Raw genomic sequence first — 17,437 nt, forward strand, 5'->3', positions numbered from 1 at the left:
GCTTGTTTCCTGATAGGCCCACGTTTCCATGTGAACCGGAGGCACTCCTTCCCACGGACTCTGGGCATGGAGGGGAAACCCTGGCTGTGGTCCCACGGCCATTGGAGAGTTCAGCTGCCTGGGGGGTGGGCGCTTTACCCTGATAGCAGCGAATCCCTGGGAGCGAATGGTGCCGCTGTTAGGAGTGATGGTGAATTCTTTTGGTTTCGTTATGGGTACTTCCTCCTTGTTCCAAGAGGGTCCTTTGGTGTCTGAATACTGCTCACAGCTTGAAGTGCTCTCATGGCCGTCCCCAGGGATACGCAGTTTGAAGGTCATGGGGACCAGGGAGGTGTTATTGAGGGAACATATCAAGGTATGAGGAAACCCTGGAAAACAAAATATGAGGTGAGAAAAGCCCTGCAACAGCCTCCCTTTAACTCCAACCTCCTCAGCTGCCCAACCCCTCAAATAAATGGTCTACGGCACGCAATTCAGCGCTACTTGCTTAATTCTAACTCTCCCCCATGTTGTTTTCAATTGTAAACCAACACATACATTTCATTCATTTACTCACTCATTCATTTAATCATTCAATGAATACTCACTCATTTACTACGCAGCAACAATAGACATAAAATCACCATTCCCTGTCCTCCCCCAGAGCTGGCCTCTGTTATCAGTTTGCTGCTGAGTAGTCTTCTATTGTAGAAGGATATTTTGCATTTAACTTTTGCATAGAAATACAGATTTCTCCCAAACAGAATCATGTTCGCTCTTTTTATTTGTCTATGTGTGAAAGGAGAAGCCTGTGCGGTTTTGCCCGCATGTGATCCTGAGCCTGCCAAGACATTATATAACTTACCCTTACCCTGGACCTGTCTGAGGCTCATGCCCCTTGGGGTCGACGACACAAAAACTGAGGAACAGCCTCTACCAGCAGGGACTTTGCGATCTGCTTCTGAGCCAGACAGAGACCAGCGCATTGGCTTTTCGCTCCCTGAGACCAAGCTGCTTTTTCGTGCTATAGCTATAGCCCTCCTATATCCGGTTCAGTGCGAGTCACGTCCCCTTCCAGAGAGATGGGGGTCCTCCTGGGTGCCCACTGTACCTGCCACCACTTTCAGAACAAGAATGATCTGTGACCACAGGAGAACAAATATGCATGCAAGCACTACTCTTTCTACTTTGGACCCTACGGCAGTATTCTACAGCTGGCCTGGGAGTCACCGCTGCAGTACTGATCCACTTCTGTCCCCTTGTCTGAGCCTTGTCTACGCAGTTGGGCTGTGGGAGAAACACGCTCATGTCCCCTCTGTGATACCACCCCTGCCAATCAACTTGGAAGAAATCTTTAATGAAAAAAGAAGTGTCTAATTAAGTGCACCTGAAGGATTTTTATTGGAAATTCCAGAGGAACTGCTAGAAAGTCAGTTTCACAACTATATAATTGCTACATTGGACTTACACTCTGATTTGACCCGACCATTTGTGGGACAAACACTCGTCTAATGTAGGGTGTGCGTATTATGGAAGTGGATCCTATAAAGACTCAGATGGGTTCTTCCAAACCATTGCTCAGACTACTTCCTGAAGCTATTAGTTTTTCTCAGAATAAAGGCAATTATAACCTCCTCCCTAGAGCAATCCCTTGTGCCATTACCTGTAAAATTGCTTGTCAAAAAACCTAAGGGACAGGGATATTGTTGAAGACTGGGATTCTGGTGGCACTAAATCCTGACATTGTCCTAGCTACAGTCTCATCGGAATGCCAGTACTTTACAGTGCAGACCTCTGGTCTCCCTTCCTTGATATCTATAAGGTAAGATATCATCAAAGTATATAAAAACCCAAATCCTTCTTGGAGTAATTAACAACATGCTCGGTCAGAACGCCTTAAAGACTCACAGTGGCACCTTCATTCCTCTCCTAGCACTTAAATTTGATTTAAAAGACAATATTCTCAGGAGATTTGATTTTCATTTAATGTGCATATTGTCACCTGACTTAGGAAGCCTCTAAGAAGACTTATGGAAATCAGGAGCTAAATATTGTAAGGCAGAAAAGTTTCAATTCTGACAAAAGATGCTATATTACTTAGAACATGATTGTTCTACTAAAGAATAGACCTAAGTAAGGAGAGTGTGAAATTGTTCAGCAATACCCAGGACCAAAAATTCAACTATAATTTATGGATTTTGGGGGACACGTGGGATCTTGTAGACAATAGATCCCTAATTTTTCTAGTGAAATAAAAATCTTCACCAAGTGAAGGGAAATGTGTTGGCAGATCATTCTGCAAAACAGGTGGTACTTTTGTAGTTGTCTGTAGAAATAAAGTAGAAAATGGGAGATCAATAAACATCAGCACAACCCATTTTGGACATAAAAAAAAAATGAGCCTCAAACTTAGAAACACCAACATTTTCTAAAATCAGCATCCTCTGTCCACTTCAGTGGTCTTCAGCACAGCAACTGTGATGTGCCCCAAAGCCTTTGACAAAAACCACAGATCCCATCACAGAGGAGACAAGGTCACCTCTGAACAAGATCTGATGAGAAAAATTTTCCTCGGTAGCTGGATATCACATTCCGGAAAAACTGTGCAGTGAGACATGGGCTTAAATCACACTCCAGTTAACTTTTCAAATAAAAGATGATAAATTTAAGAATGTGTCCCTATAATTGTCTGTAAATTCTTTAGATGGATTTGAGCCTCCCTATATAGAAAGGCTGCTGCCATAAATGTGACTAAGAAAGTACACACTGTAACTTCCCTCCCTTGGGGAACAGCAGCCTCACAAAGAAGTTATAAAGAATCTTACAGTGCGTTAACGATTTGATGTAAAATTTCATGGTCCACAATTCTTGGGAAATCTACAGCATAAAAACAGGATTATATTTCTTGAATTGGCCAAGCTCTCTGAAGCTCTTGGAATTCTTTGGGGGAAGAGTTTTACCTTTAATTCTAATGTCCATCAGATCAGGTTAATTTCCAATGGAACTCGTAGACTATTAAACTAGAAAATCCAGGAAATTGCAAGTCTTTTATTAGTCTGAATCAAGCTTGCTTTATGCACACATAACTAAATATTGTCAAGAACAATCTCATCTAGAAGCCACCACTAAAAATTCACCCTCAGGTCTTCTCTCTGAAAAAATATACCAACAGTCTTCTTTAGGGACTTCGCTGACCCTGGGGTTACCTATAAGGTAGACTTTTGGGTAAAAAGATGCCCAAAGAAACTGAATTATTGGCAGAAGCCATGGAGAAAACACTTTTACTGGAGATTTTAAATGGTAGCTTGCTAATAAAACTTCCAGAAATGGTTGACCTACAGAAATAGATTGCCATTCCCAGCTCCTCAAAACAAGCAATGTTTACATGATGTAGAAATATTCTGCCTAAGACTTAGTGGAACTTGCTAGATGCTTTCCTTTGCCTACTTTGTTCTTTATCATCTGGCCATATTATTCTCTATTTACTATCTTAAAGTTATATGATTCTGATATCCCTTGGTATGTCTCTCTTACTGTTAATGGTAACTGGCTTGGGTGTGGCCTTTGCTTGTGCTTATTATGACCCTTGCTGCCAATCTTTCTAAGATCTTTTTATGATCATTACAAGTGAGTGCTGCCCTTGACTCCCTACTCTACACCCTCAGAAAGTCAATTTAAATAACTGAGTAAAATACTGATAGTACCTGGGTCATGGAAGAGGCAACTATCATGAATTTTTAAAAATGTTTATATTTATTCCAAAAACTCTGCCCTCAACCCCTAACTTCTTAGACCAAATTATCCAATTGTCAAGTATACTGAATGCCTGGAGCCTTCCATACTCCTTGTTCTCAATCCAGCACATTCTTGGTTCAATATTACAGGTAATAGTATAAGGAATTGCTCTAGGTAGGAAGTTATAATTGCATTTATCCTGAAAAAAATAGTGGCTTAACAGATACCCACCCTGCCCCTTTTGGTTGATCACCTGGAATGCAGTGGTTACTTGGTCGCTTTTATTCTCTGACTATTCTGAGGATTTATTGAAGCTTCAGTGTTCCTTCAGGGACAATTGCCACCCAATTCTATCATCTGACACTCTCATGCTATTGTAGCTTCAGTCAGCCTAGTTAATTATTAGATACGTCATCCGACATCTAATCCTATCAAGATATTTATAACTATCTTCAAAACATTTTAGATACTAACCTACTTTAGATTATCCAAACTGTAATATATGGTAGCTTCTAACATCATCAATCCCAGTAGACCCTGATATTAAATCTACATTTTCACTTTTCACAATAACCTACAACAGACATATCTTCGGGAATGGAATGGGCCTTAGGGCCAATAAGGAGACAATATAACCAACTTTCATTAGCTTCATGCACTCCCAAGCCCTACAAAAGTCTCTGCAAACCTTGCTTAACTCCACATGATAAGTCTGTCACCCTGAAATAAATTAAAAAATTCCTCCAATTCCTGGCTTGCTGCTGTAACAGTTAATTTCGCTTTTGCATCTGGAACTGTATGTACCCTTGTTGGTCTTTTATTCTCGAGCCCATGACATGCTCACTTTTATCTGCCTCATCAAAGCCCTACTTGCACATGCAGGATAATAATGAAAAGCTCCCAGGAAATAACTGCCAATGGACCGTGTTTCTTTGTGACGGGAGGTCCCACTACCTGAAAAAATAATTAGACTTGGTGTTGAAGTCATGAGGATTCTAGTTCTAACTCTGGTATTTGAAAATGTCATAAAATAATTTTGAAAGGGTATCATAAAATTTTCTCTAATTTTGGCTGTTACAGTACAAATTCTAGAAGCACAGGAAAGTAGCTTGAATTAACTGACCCAAGTGGTTTCGAAAACCACGTAGCCCTAGATCGCCTGTTGGCAAGCAAAAAGGATGTTTTTGTTAACACTCCCTGCCACACCAGAGAAGACTAAGGAACCCATAACCGAAAGAAAAGAAAAGGCAACTTGGGTTTTGAAAGGAGACTCAGGAGTGACAAATTCTCAAATCTCAGACGCGGCAATCTTGGGTCATGGCTCAGTAGAGTGCTCCAGCATCTTATCTAGTGGCTGTCTCATCAACTGGTTCAATAAGATATTATAGAAGGAAAGAAAAATATGCTGCTTCTAATTTTTACCAAAACTTCTAGCTAGACCAAGTCTGGGAAACAGTGGTTGGCCCATCATTAGGACAGCATTTACATCAACACTGCAGAAGTGAGCACTAGAGCAGAGTCTGGACAATGAGTCGGTGTGAAATTTCCTGAACTAACTGATTTGAGGTGCTTGTTTGTACTCTGTTTTCTCCCTCCAGGGCAATCTGATACCGGGCACATCTCCCAAACGCCCTTGGGCTGGCCTTGGTCTTGAAATGCCTGTGGGAGAATATGCTGCTGTCATGCATCAGTTGCCCAGACCTCCCTGTGGGCTCCGTTTGAGCTGTTTAGAGGATGACTGCATAGGTCTTGGGACACTAATTCACTTCTTGTTGTGCAGCTGTCACAGTCACCCTTGAGAGAGAATGCCTTTCTCACTTGGCCACCAGATGATTTTCAAGTTGTAGTCATTTTTATTTCCTTCAAAAGAGTCTATCACTCAAACATGCCCTACAATTTTGTGAGATTCTCTCCAGCCATTTTCATTTTCTATAGTAACAAACAGATATTCAACTTCATGTTTATAGATTTACCTATGGTATGTAGTATCTTACCCAATATAATGCAGATGGGGAGCACTGTATAAATAAATATGTTCTGTGTTATACCCCCACATGGTAAAGTAATTGATAAAGACATCTAATCAGCTTTCTCTAAAGAACTATTTTCCCCCAAGTAGACGCAAGAGAACTGAACGTCAAAGTAGGAGATGATAGGAGAAAATGGAAAAGTTTGCGGAGCATGGATCTAGACCAGGCGTTTTCAACCTTTTTAACAATTATCATCTCCTAAAAAGAACCAATGTGATAAATTAGTTTCAAATCAAATAAATTATATTTCATTAATATGATTTAAATTCTATTTAATTTCTCCCTAATGAAAAAATTAAATAGAACTTAAATCATGTTAAATTCTTCCTAATGAAGAAATTAAAATACCAGGGGACAAGATTCTGTTGGGCAGAGTTGAACTCTGGAGGACCACAAACCATTGTTATATCTAAGTTTTGTTTCAACCCCCCAGAACCCATTTCTGCCTCTTCGGGTGCAGCAGTATTGCTTGCGCTGACAGTACGTGATTTAAATACACCTCAACTGAAATGCTAATTTCTGCTGTGTGAATTTAGGAAGTTATTTAACCAATCAGTGCTCAGTTCTTCCATCTCTAAAATGGGGATCTTAGATAGTACCTCCCCATAGGGCTGCTAAAAAGTTTAAATGTAGTGCTGCATGTAATGCGCTTAGCAGTGATTGGAATATATACAAAGAACCAATAAATAGGATTTTTTGCTGTTATCGTTTTTTTCTCATTTTTATTATTGGGGAAGCTTAGGTGGGAGAAAATGGCTTAGAGAAGTAACTGGATGAGAAGAACACAAAAGCACAGAAGAGTCTTCAATTTGCAGTGGTAAGACACCTGAATCGACCCACCACTGAGTTCACTTTGAACTTGACAGCATCTCTGGGGAAAGGTAAACTGCGTGGCCAGCCTGGCAGATCAAGTTCTGCACATAAACAGAATGTTTGTAATGTTCAGATGGTGGAGTGAAGCATAAGGCCTTCCACCGTTCCCTGCTGGAAGGGGGGGATGGCCATGGCCTGACAACTGTTAGTGCCCGGGACGCAGTTCCAACTTCCACATGGAAATGGGAAAAGGGCACTGAAATGCCACTTCTGCAGAAGAACAATTCTAGATCCTCTCAGCTTCTACCCATAAAAAATAAAAATAAAAATGGAAAGACTCTTTGCAAACATTTGTCCTCCCCTGTAGAGAAAAGTAATTTTTCTGTTTCTAATTTTGAGTGGAAAATACTCACCAAAGGAAACATCCCCAAAGTGCAGAGCAGGAACGTTGAAGTGGAAGGTGGGTCCGATGACACAGCCTCTGGAAGCAGGAGCACAAGGAGGAGAGTGGGGGAGAACCCAGTGAACACAGGGTAACAATCGGCAACTTCGAGAGGGTCCACTGAAAACCCCCATTGGGCATTAAATCAATGTTCGAATCCAGGGTTTAAGAAAACTCAGAGATGATGGTCTAACACGGTGGCTAACTCAGGCAAGAAAGGAAAAATATAGCTTTAATCATATGAGGACTATCGAAGACTATCAATACCACCAGTAGTCCTTGTCCCACAGTTTTATAAAATGGTTTGAGGCCATTCCCTCCCACTAACTGGCTGTGAGCTTGGCCAGTCACTACTTTTACAAGCTTTAGTTTCTTTTCCTCAGGCATAAAGGGGAGGACTGGATTGGTGACTTTTAAAGGACTCTTTACCCTGAATGTTGGTCTATTTCTCTCTCAGTGCAAGGCCTCATGACTAGCATTGCTCAGTGGTTGGGCGTCAAGCTATGAACCAGGAGGCCACGGTTCAATCCTGGTCAGGTCACATGCCCACGTTGTGTGCTCGATCCCCAGTGGGGGGCTTGCAGAAGGCAGCTGATCCATCTATGCAAATCTTTAGGTGTGGGGAAATGCCCTTAGCCATTTCCAACAGGCAATAACAGGTGATTCAGCCCTGCTGAATACCCAAGTTCATCAACCTTTTGATGAAACTTCTTGCATTTATGACATGCTGGAATTAGTTTCTGGCAATAATAAAGTAAAATGAAATAAATACAGGCATACCTCAGAGATATTGTGGGTTTGGTTCCAGACCACTATAATAAAGCAGGTATCACAATAAAGTGAGTTGTAATCTTTTTGCTGGTGTGTGTGTGTGGGGGGGAGGGTCTTGTTCTTGATTGATAAACAAACAAAAACCCACAACATCTATGAAGTGCAACAGAGCAAAGTGCAATAAAATGAGACATGTCTGTAATAGATTCTACAGCTTCTAGTGTGCCAGGCGCTTAATGTTATATTCACGCAGATACCAGCCAACACTTACACATAAATCTTATTCACCCAGCTTCAGACACTGGTGATGCAGGTGTGTCTCACCATGCTGAGCGCAGTGTGCCCTGGCAATACTGGCTGCTACAGAGCTGACCATAATGTGGTGAGAGGCTCCCAGTGTGGGAGGAGCCATGACAGCAAAGACTCAATGCTGGTTTCAAAGAGATGGCTGGTACTCAGCAAGGAATTGGGATCTAGCAGAGAAGGAAGTCAAACCAGCCTACGGATTAAATTCTTGACTTGTAAAAGAATTTTCTGTGAGGGGGGTAGGACCAGGGGAGACGGGAAAAAATAATAGATCAAAAATGTCTGAAAGGCACAAAAGGCTAAAGAAAGGAAGAAGGACGCTTACAAATTTGCACAAAGCAGTCATATAATCAGTGAAGTAGAAAGAACCAAAGTTAAATCACATCTGTTCGAAGGCACACACAACTAGGGAGCTGTGGCTGAATACCATCTGGACTTAGATATGGTCACATTCATTCTAACAGGGATTCTGAATATTATAGGACAGTTTCTGCCAAGATTGTGTCCTCCATCACTGCAGTGGCCTGGTAAAATTATAAAGACTACGAGTTAGGATGATTGAATTACTATGACATGTTAAGTGAAATATTTTGAAGACAAAATATATCTGTGCTATGGTTAAAACTTTATAAAATTACATATGCAAATATTTGAAGGAAGAAAACTGTGCTTGAGTAATTTTTTAAAATCACGTTGATTTTACAGTGTTGTTTATCCAACTACTTAAAAAAACTGTCTATGTAGTTGAAGAGTAAATAGAATAGCAAAAGCCCTTCATCTTTGTTCTTACTTTTTCAAATTGTTTTTAGCTATTCTGGGTCTCTTGTATTTCCGTATGAGTTAGGATCAGCTTGCCAATTATTGAAAAAAATTGGCAGGCAGCTGGGATATTGATAGGAATCATCTTGAATCTATGTATCATTTGGGAAGGTATTGCCAGTATTAAGTCTTCCAACCCATGAACATAGATGTCTTTTCATTTATTTAGGTCTTGTTTTGTAGTTTTCAATGTACAAATCTTGCACCTTTTTGTTAAATGTATTTCCCAATATATTATTGTTTTTGAACCTATTGTAAATGGAATTTTCTTAACTTAATTTCTGAATTTTCAATATTATTGCCTAAAAATACAATTTTTAAAAAATATATATATATTTCTATTGAGTTCAGAGAAGAAGGGAGAGGGAGAGAGGGAAATGTCAATGATGAGAATCACTGATTGGCTGCCTCCTGCACACAGCACGCTGGGGATCGAGCCCGCAACCCAGACACGTGCCCCCGACCAGAATCGAACCCGGGACCCTTCAGTCTTCAGGCTGATGCTCTATCCACTGAGCCAAACTAGGTAGGGCACAATTGATTTTTGTATGTTGATCCTATATCTTGCAATTTTTCTGAACTCACTTATTAGTTCTTTGAGTGTGTGTGTGTGTGTGTGTGTGTGTGTGTGTGTGTGTATTCCTTAAGATTCTTTATATACAACATCACATCATCTGCACACAGAGATAGTTGTACTTTTCCTTTCCAATCTGGATGCTTCTTATTTCTTTTTCTCAACTACTTGCCTTGGGACAGAACCTCCAATAAATGTCGAACAGCAGTGGCAATGCAGGCTTCCTTGTCTTGTTCCTGACCTTAGTGAGAAGCAGTCTGTCTTTCACCATTAAGCATAAAGTTAAATGTGAGTTTTTTATAGGTATTCTTTATCATGCTGAGGGAGTTCCTTGCGAATCCTAGTTTGTTGAGGTTTGTTGTTTTTGTTTATCTTTTTAAATCATAAAAGGTGCTTAGTTTTGGTGAGTGTTTTTTCTGTTTATTGAGATGATCATATGATTTTGGTCCTTTATTCTACTAATAAGTTATATAACAGTAATTTCCCTATGTTGAGCCAAACTTCAAACTTGCACTCCTGGGATAAATTCTACTTGGCCATTGTGTATAATACTTTCTATATGTTGCTGCTTTGATTTGGTTTGCTAGTGTTTTATCAGTAATTTTGTGTCTATATTTGTAAAAGTCTTCAGTTTCTTTTCTTGTGATGCTTCTCTCTGATTTGGGCATAGGGTAATACTGGCCTCTGAAAACGAATTGGAACATGTTCACACCTCTCCTATTTTGGAGGAAAGCAATATTTTGTGGAGAATTGATGTTAATTCTTCATTAAACACTCAGTAGAATTCTCCTGTGAAGCCATCTGTTCCTGGGTTGTTTGCTTGAGTGTGTGCGTGTGTGTGAGTGTGTGTGTGTGTGTGTGAGTGTGTGTGAGTGTGTTTGTGTGTGTGTATGTGTGTGTGTGTGAGAGTGTGTGTGTGTGTGTGTGTGAGAGTGTGTGTGCGTGTGAGTGTGTGTGTGTGTGTGAGTGTGTGTGTGAGTGTGTGTGAGTGTGTGTGTATGTGTGTGTGAGTGTGTGTGTGTGTGAGTGTGTGAGTGTATGTGTGAGTGTGTGTGTGTGTGTGTGTGTGAGTGTGTGAGTGTGTGTGTGAGTGTGTGTGTGTGTGTGTGTGTGTCAGGGTGAGGTGGGGGTGTTAGTGGTTCTATTTCAATCTCCCTAAACTATTATAAGTTTATTCATATTTTCTATTTATTTTTAATTAGATTTGATAGTTTGTGTCTTTCTAGAAACATGCCAATTTCATCCAGATTCTCTAATTTGTTGGCATACAACTGTTCATAAAATTCCCTAATAATTCTTTTCATTTCTGTAACGTTGGTAATAATGCCCCCTCTTTAATTTCTGATTTTAGTACTTTGAGGCTTTTCTTCATTTTTTTTCTTGGTCAGTTTCATTAAAATTTGTCAATTTGTTGATCTTTTCAAAGAACCAACTTTCACTTTCATTAGTTTTTCTCTATTGTTTTGCTCATTAATTTTCATTCTAATCTTGAGTATTTCCTTCCTTGTACTTGTTTTGAATTTATTATCCTCTTATTTTTCAAGCTTTTAACGCAGATATTTACATTATTGATTTGAAATATTTCTTTGTGTTGAATTACCTACTTCTCCCTTGACATCTGTCAGCTTATGCTTCATGTATTCTGGGCCTCTACTGTTAGGTGCACATATGTTTATAATTGTTATATCTTCTTGATGAATTGACTTTTATTATTGTAAAATGTCTTTTTTTTGTCTCAAGTAACAATTTTTATTTTAAAGTCTATTTGCCTGCTATTAATATAGCAATTTCAGGTGTGTTTATTTTTGTTTTATTTTGTTTGTTACTGTTTTTATCTCTATCTTTTTCCATCCTTATAGTTTTAATATATTAATTACTTTCAGCTCTAAAATATGTATCTTGTAGACTGCATACAGTTTGGTCATGTTTTGTGGGTGTGGTTTTTTTTATGTTGGTAAAAGATCTCTTTATTGAAATGTGGTGATAGTAGATAGCAACTTTTTTTTGTTTGTTTTCTTTTAAATTTTGTTTTATTGTTTAAAGTATTACAAATAGTAGTACTCATACATGTCTCCTTTTTCTCTGAATCCTCTCCAGCACTTGTCATTTGTTGATTTATTGGTGATGGCCATTCTGACAGTTGTGAGATGGTACCTCATTGTTTTGATTTGCATCTCTCAAATGATTAGTGACTTTATGCATGTTTTCATATGTCTCTTGGCTTTCTGAATGTCCTCTTTTGAAAAGTGTCTACTTAGGTCCTTTCGTATCTGATTTTGTTTGAGTCTTCTCTCTTTGCTTCTTGCTGAGCCTGGCTAGAGGTTCATCAATCTTGTTTATCCTTTCAAAGAACCAGCTCTTGTTTCATTGATCTTTTATACTGTTTTTATGTTTGTTTGTGTGTGGGTTTGTTTTTTTTTTTTGTGTGTGTGTGTGTGTGTGTGTGTGTGGTTTTTTTTGTCTCTAGGTCATTTGTTTCCACAACAATCTTTATTATTTCCTTCTTTCTGCCTACTCTCTGCTTTTCTTGTTGCTTTCTAATTCTTTAAGTTGCAGGTTTAGATGGTTTATTCTTATTTTTGAGGTAGGTCTGTAATGCTATGAACTTCCTTCTCAGGACTGCTTTCACTGTGTCCCAATGATTTTTGGATTGTTGTGTTTTCATTGTTGTTTGTTTCCAGGATGCTTTTTTATTTCTTCTTTGATCTCTTTGGTAACCACCCATTGTTTAATATTGTCGGTTTTTTAAACTCATTCTGCTAATCTCTACCTTTTAGTTGGTGTTTAATATATTTGCATTTAATGTAATGATAGGATTTGTGTCTTTCATTTTACTATTTGTCTTCTATATGTTTTAATGTCTTTTTTGTTCCTCTAACTCCTCCGTTACTGTCTTCCTTTGTATTAAATAGATATTATTTAGTGCAGTCACATTCTGAAGTACTGGGCAGGAAGACTTCAACATATGAATTTTGGGAAGATGCAATTCACCCTATAATAAGGATTGGGTGGAAAGGAGACCTAAGAATAATGGTAATGACTTTTGAGCTGATCTTGGGATTCTATACTTCTAGTAGATACCCTACAATCAATAAGTTCCCCTAGGATCCTTCAGGCCATATGTGTCTGTCTCTTCTATGTTCTCTTCAGACCTTGAGGGAGACCTCAGCTATAGATAGATGGAAGGAGGTCCGCCTAGCAGTAACCATAATGAGAGAGACCGCCATGGTAATTAACAACCTGTTACACTGGGAATCCAAATGGAATCTGCAATGTGTTCTGAAACTATTATCTTTCTAAGCCTTGGAAACCAAAGTTATAGATCTTCCCAATGGGTTGGTCACAGAGAACTTCTTTTTAAAGCCCAAGGACAAACTCTGCTTTCAATTATCACAAGCAGCTGGAGAAGCCATCAAAAGACTGCTAGCACAAAAGCTGCAAATGTCTAGCCTTGACTGACAGACACTTTAAGTAGGCTCTTTTACTACCTGTAGGCATTATAATAGATAAGAGCATTTAAAGAATGTCCTTAAAATAAAAGCAGAAGATGAAGACATAGTGAAACTGTGATAATAAAGAGATGACTTTCCCTAAACAGCCTAAAACAGAGAAACAAGAAACTATTTAATAATGGATTAAGACCTTGTGTTATAAGGTTATAGCTTACAGAACAAACTAACTGGATAACAAAATAGCATCTGCATTGTGTTTCAATACTAAGTTACACATGTTTAGTAGGGAAAAACATGGGTAGAAATTTAAAATACCCCATTCCATTGATGTATTCCTATTAACAAAGACAGTTATTGATGCCTAAGATGATAAAGTTTAAGAAGGCAATAGGTAAAAATTTCAGCTAGTTACCACATTAGTTACAGATAGGTCTTACCTAATAATCAGTTTCACAGGCTCAGGTGACCCATTGACACTGACCAGGAACTTTTCTTTGAAGTGCCCCAGAATGGAAGAGCAGAAGGAAATCTGGATAGCCTGGACCCCGCTTGGCTTGATGATGCCTTCCTTGGGGCTGAAAACAAAGCAGGCCCCCAAAGCTGAAGTCGGGGGGATCACGTTGAAGAGGGCATCGATGCTGCCTTTGTTGGACAGAATTGCCTATATCAATAAAAAAGGCAAGAATGAAAAGGTGGACAACGGGCCTCGGATATATTTTCATGTAACATATGGCTGTTTTATTTAATAACGATGCACAGACAGTGGCAGGCATTAGAAGCAAAGGAAAACTCCAGGGGAGAAATGAACAGTCTTCTCTCTTAAATGTTTGAAGATGAGTCCCAAACCAGAAAGTAATTTTGTGTTTTCGTCTCATCTTTAAAAAAGAGCTAGTCATATGTATTATACTCATGCAATAAAGACCGATCACAACCACATCTACTTAAGAGCCTTAAAATATTACTTTTGGATGCTCTCTATAAAGTAATCAAGGGAAGATAGATTTTTTTTCTCTCATACGCGCGAGGAGGCTGAGAGTAAGTGGCATGCTGGAATATAAAAAGCAAGTCAGAATAGAGGAGCAAGAACTACGCAAGCCTATGTTTATAATGTAGCTTGATAAATATAAATACGACCTCATTGTGGATTCCAGATTGCAAGGATTTTCTTCCTTGGGGTATTAGATTTCATCCTATTAGGATATTTTCATCTCAAACTCCACTGGGTATGCCTATGCAAGCAATGGTTTTACTACAGGAATGTTTTCTATAGAGCAGTATTCTGGAACGAGGTCATTACCCATATTTGAATGCTCCCTAGGTATGTATCAAAATCTCAAGCTTGACAATCAGAGTCCTCCACACTGGCTCCGTCTACCATTCCTACTCCCTCCCGCAATTCCTGTCCCCGAACCTGTACAGCAGCCAGACGCTTCTATTCCTGAGCTCCCAAGACTCAATCTCTTCCTTGCCACTGCTTACACCTGAACGTGTGATCAACACATGCTCTCTGGGTATGTAGGAACGGCCCTCAACCTACACTGAAGCCATTGGAGGGAAAAGAGCACAGAGGACCCTGAAGAACCATTCAGAGAGGTATGTGGGACCTACATTCCATGCCAGGAACGTAGAGGCCAAGGGAGGAGAATTTCCAGAAAGGGTTGTTGGACATTAAGGAGAATAAGCTCTGAGGAAATGGTACAGATTTTGTGAGGTCATCACTGCTCTTGAAGAGAGGATGCCCGTGGAATAAGATTGCAGAATCCAGAGTCCAAATGTTTCAGGGGTGAGTAGGTGCAGATGAAATAGTGGTTGACTATTCCAGATTTTGTGTAGAGAAGATTAGTGGTGAAAAGTGAGAATGGAGGTGGCAAAGCTGTGAGAAGGTATGGTAGAGGAGACCTAGTTTCTATAATAATGAAAGTGTAATATGCTAATTAGACCAGACAGCCGAACGACCTTCCAGAGGCCCTTCCAGAAGAAGCCCCAGCTGCGAGGGACGAGCCCCTTGCATAAATTTCGTGCATCGGGCCTCTAGTATTTATAATAAGTGAGATAATACATACTGGGTGCCTGGCCTCCATGTTTGTGGTTGTAATAGATGGAGAACCACGGAGAACCAGCTAGCCAAGAGAACGGGGTCTGGTGGATATGGGGGCCGGCCAGCTCAGTTTGCTTCAGGAGAAGAAGAGGAGGAGGAACCAAGCGCTAGGACAGAGTAAGGGGCTCTTGCAGAGGAAGACGGCCACTCTGCCAAGAGCAGACAGACCGTGCGCCAAAACAGATATGCAACTAATTGCTACTTGATATTTTATTCATCTCTGTACATTTACATTCCATCTCCCTCTCTCTGTTTTAAGCTCCCTAGTGGTAGGAATCATGCTCCACCCTTCATTCCTTTGAAAGAGACCATATGGAAACGTCATTATGACCAGGGACTCGGAAGCCAAATCCCTGGGTTCAAAACTCAGCTCTGCCACTGACTTACTAGCTGTGTGACCTGCGGAAGCATGCTCTGCTTCTCCATGCCCCAGTTTCCCCATCTGTAAGATGTAAACACTGCTAACTTCTCAGGTTGCCGTGAAGTTCATTAATTTATGTAACCTTTAGAACAGTGCCCGGCAGAGAACGCCTCAATGGCAGTGACCCCTGTTTATAGCCCCATGCTGACCAGGATGGGTTTGAGATGTACCTGTGCTGAAGAAGAAACGGACACGCCCTAGTGGTCACTCAAAGGCAACACAAAGGTGTTAGTGGTAACTCGAAGGACCCGGATTATCTTTTTATTTTTTTGGTTAACACCAATGTTTTATAAAGTGCCAGCTCCCCCGTTTTCAAGAATATGCATGTTGCTCAAACCAGTTTGGCTCAGTGGCTAGAGCATCAGCCTGCTGACTGAAAGGTCCCAGGTTCGATTCAGGTCAAGGGCATGTACATTGGTTGCAGGCACATCCCCAGTACGGGGTGTGCAAGAGGCAACTGATTGATGATTCTCTCTCATCGATGTTTCTAACTCTCTATCCCTCTTTCATCCTCTCTGTAAAAAATCAATAATTTTTTATTTTTTTTTTTAAGAATGTGCATGTCATTCTCTTCCCCTGGCAAAGCAGCACCTTCTTACGTGAACAGAATCCACCAAACCATTTGGGCCACCGTCCTGAGACCTGGTGATTACCTGTGATGCTCCTCCCAGTGCGGCCCAACTCCTCAGAGCGGAGAAAATTTATAAGAGAACTTCCCCTTTCATTTGTTTTCCTTCTAATTACACTGGGAAGAGTGTATACTCCTGGGGTTCTGGCTTATTCTTTATGGATCTGCTAAGCTCAGCAGTGACTAAGGGCAATAGATATTCAAATTTGTCTCGAGGAGGTAACTGTAATAAATTGAAAGAGAGATGCAATGAGGCATCAGCATTAAATATGCAGAGAGTGCAAAATATTCTCATGAGAAGCACCTTACCGTGCCCTTCTCTGCTGGTGCACAGCTCTCAGAACCGCCCAATCGGAATGCTGCACCTCATTTAACGCTTATTTACCTGGCTGCAGTACGCATTCAAACTGTTCAGATCCGGGAGGGTGAGAAGTGGTGGCCTAAGGCACATTTGTGTTAAATTTAACACTTTTGTGTTAAATCTGCAAGAAATTATCATTACCTTCAGGGAAACCCTATGCAGTTTGCATCAGAACTAAAGGTCCTTTTTTCTGATGTGGCAGCTGTAAGACACAGACTGTAAGATGTAAGGGAAATTCACCCTGGATAAGTTGCAAACAGAATATCGATTTAGTGAGAACTACTGAGCCTTTTAATTTTAGTTTTCATTCCTAAGTGACCGTTTTTTCCCCAGAATGCAACATAGGACAAGGCACCGGAGCAGCGGCACCACTCTTCATCTGGTGGCAGGCCTGTGGCTGATTCCTTTACTCAGATTGGGCTCTCCGGTGCACTCCATCTCATCCTGACATTAGCATCTCTGTTTACCTTGCACATCATCGCATGTAGGCCGTAATTACTCAAGTGAATCATGGGGACGAATGACTGCTGTAGGAAGCTCTCAGCAGCAGCCAGGCAGTTCCCTCCCGTGCGAGGTTAGGCTGAGAGCTGAGAAGGCTCTGGGCTGGATTTGCATCTGGTGAGAGGTGGCGGCAGAGAAGCCAGCAGGCCTTCTCTTCCCACGGGGTATAGGGCCCTAAAACCCAATGGTTACCAACATCCACAAGCTATGTGACCTTGCCAGTTACTTAACTAATGTGGCTGTCAGGTTTGCTATTCATAGAACCTATAATCTCTTCTGGTGCTTACAGCCAAACTACATTTCCCAGCCACCCTTGCAGTTATAGCCAGCTAACTGGACATGAACAAAAGGGACACGTGTTGTCTCCAGGGCTGCCTCCTATAAAAATCCCTCATGTGAAAACCTACATATTCTTTCTCTCCTGCCGGCGTGATGCCTATGAGACTGCAGAGCCATGAGCGGGAAGGAGCCTGGGCTCCTCATTCTCTGCTGGAGGAGAGTCACCTG

General features: G+C 40.6%; 1 protein-coding gene across 1 annotated transcript in view; it reads right to left on the bottom strand.

Annotated features, from left to right (window-relative positions):
• Window positions 1–17,437, bottom strand: part of HYDIN (HYDIN axonemal central pair apparatus protein) — a 316,871-nt gene that overhangs the window by 176,405 nt on the left and 123,029 nt on the right. Inside the window, 3 exon segments of the mRNA XM_045582700.1 lie at window positions 139–368; window positions 6,971–7,038; window positions 13,359–13,582. Coding sequence (XP_045438656.1) covers window positions 139–368; window positions 6,971–7,038; window positions 13,359–13,582 — 522 coding nt within the window.

Source organism: Pipistrellus kuhlii, unplaced genomic scaffold (genome assembly GCF_014108245.1).
Source record: "Pipistrellus kuhlii isolate mPipKuh1 unplaced genomic scaffold, mPipKuh1.p scaffold_m20_p_17, whole genome shotgun sequence".
In the NCBI taxonomy this organism is placed as follows: domain Eukaryota; kingdom Metazoa; phylum Chordata; class Mammalia; order Chiroptera; family Vespertilionidae; genus Pipistrellus; species Pipistrellus kuhlii.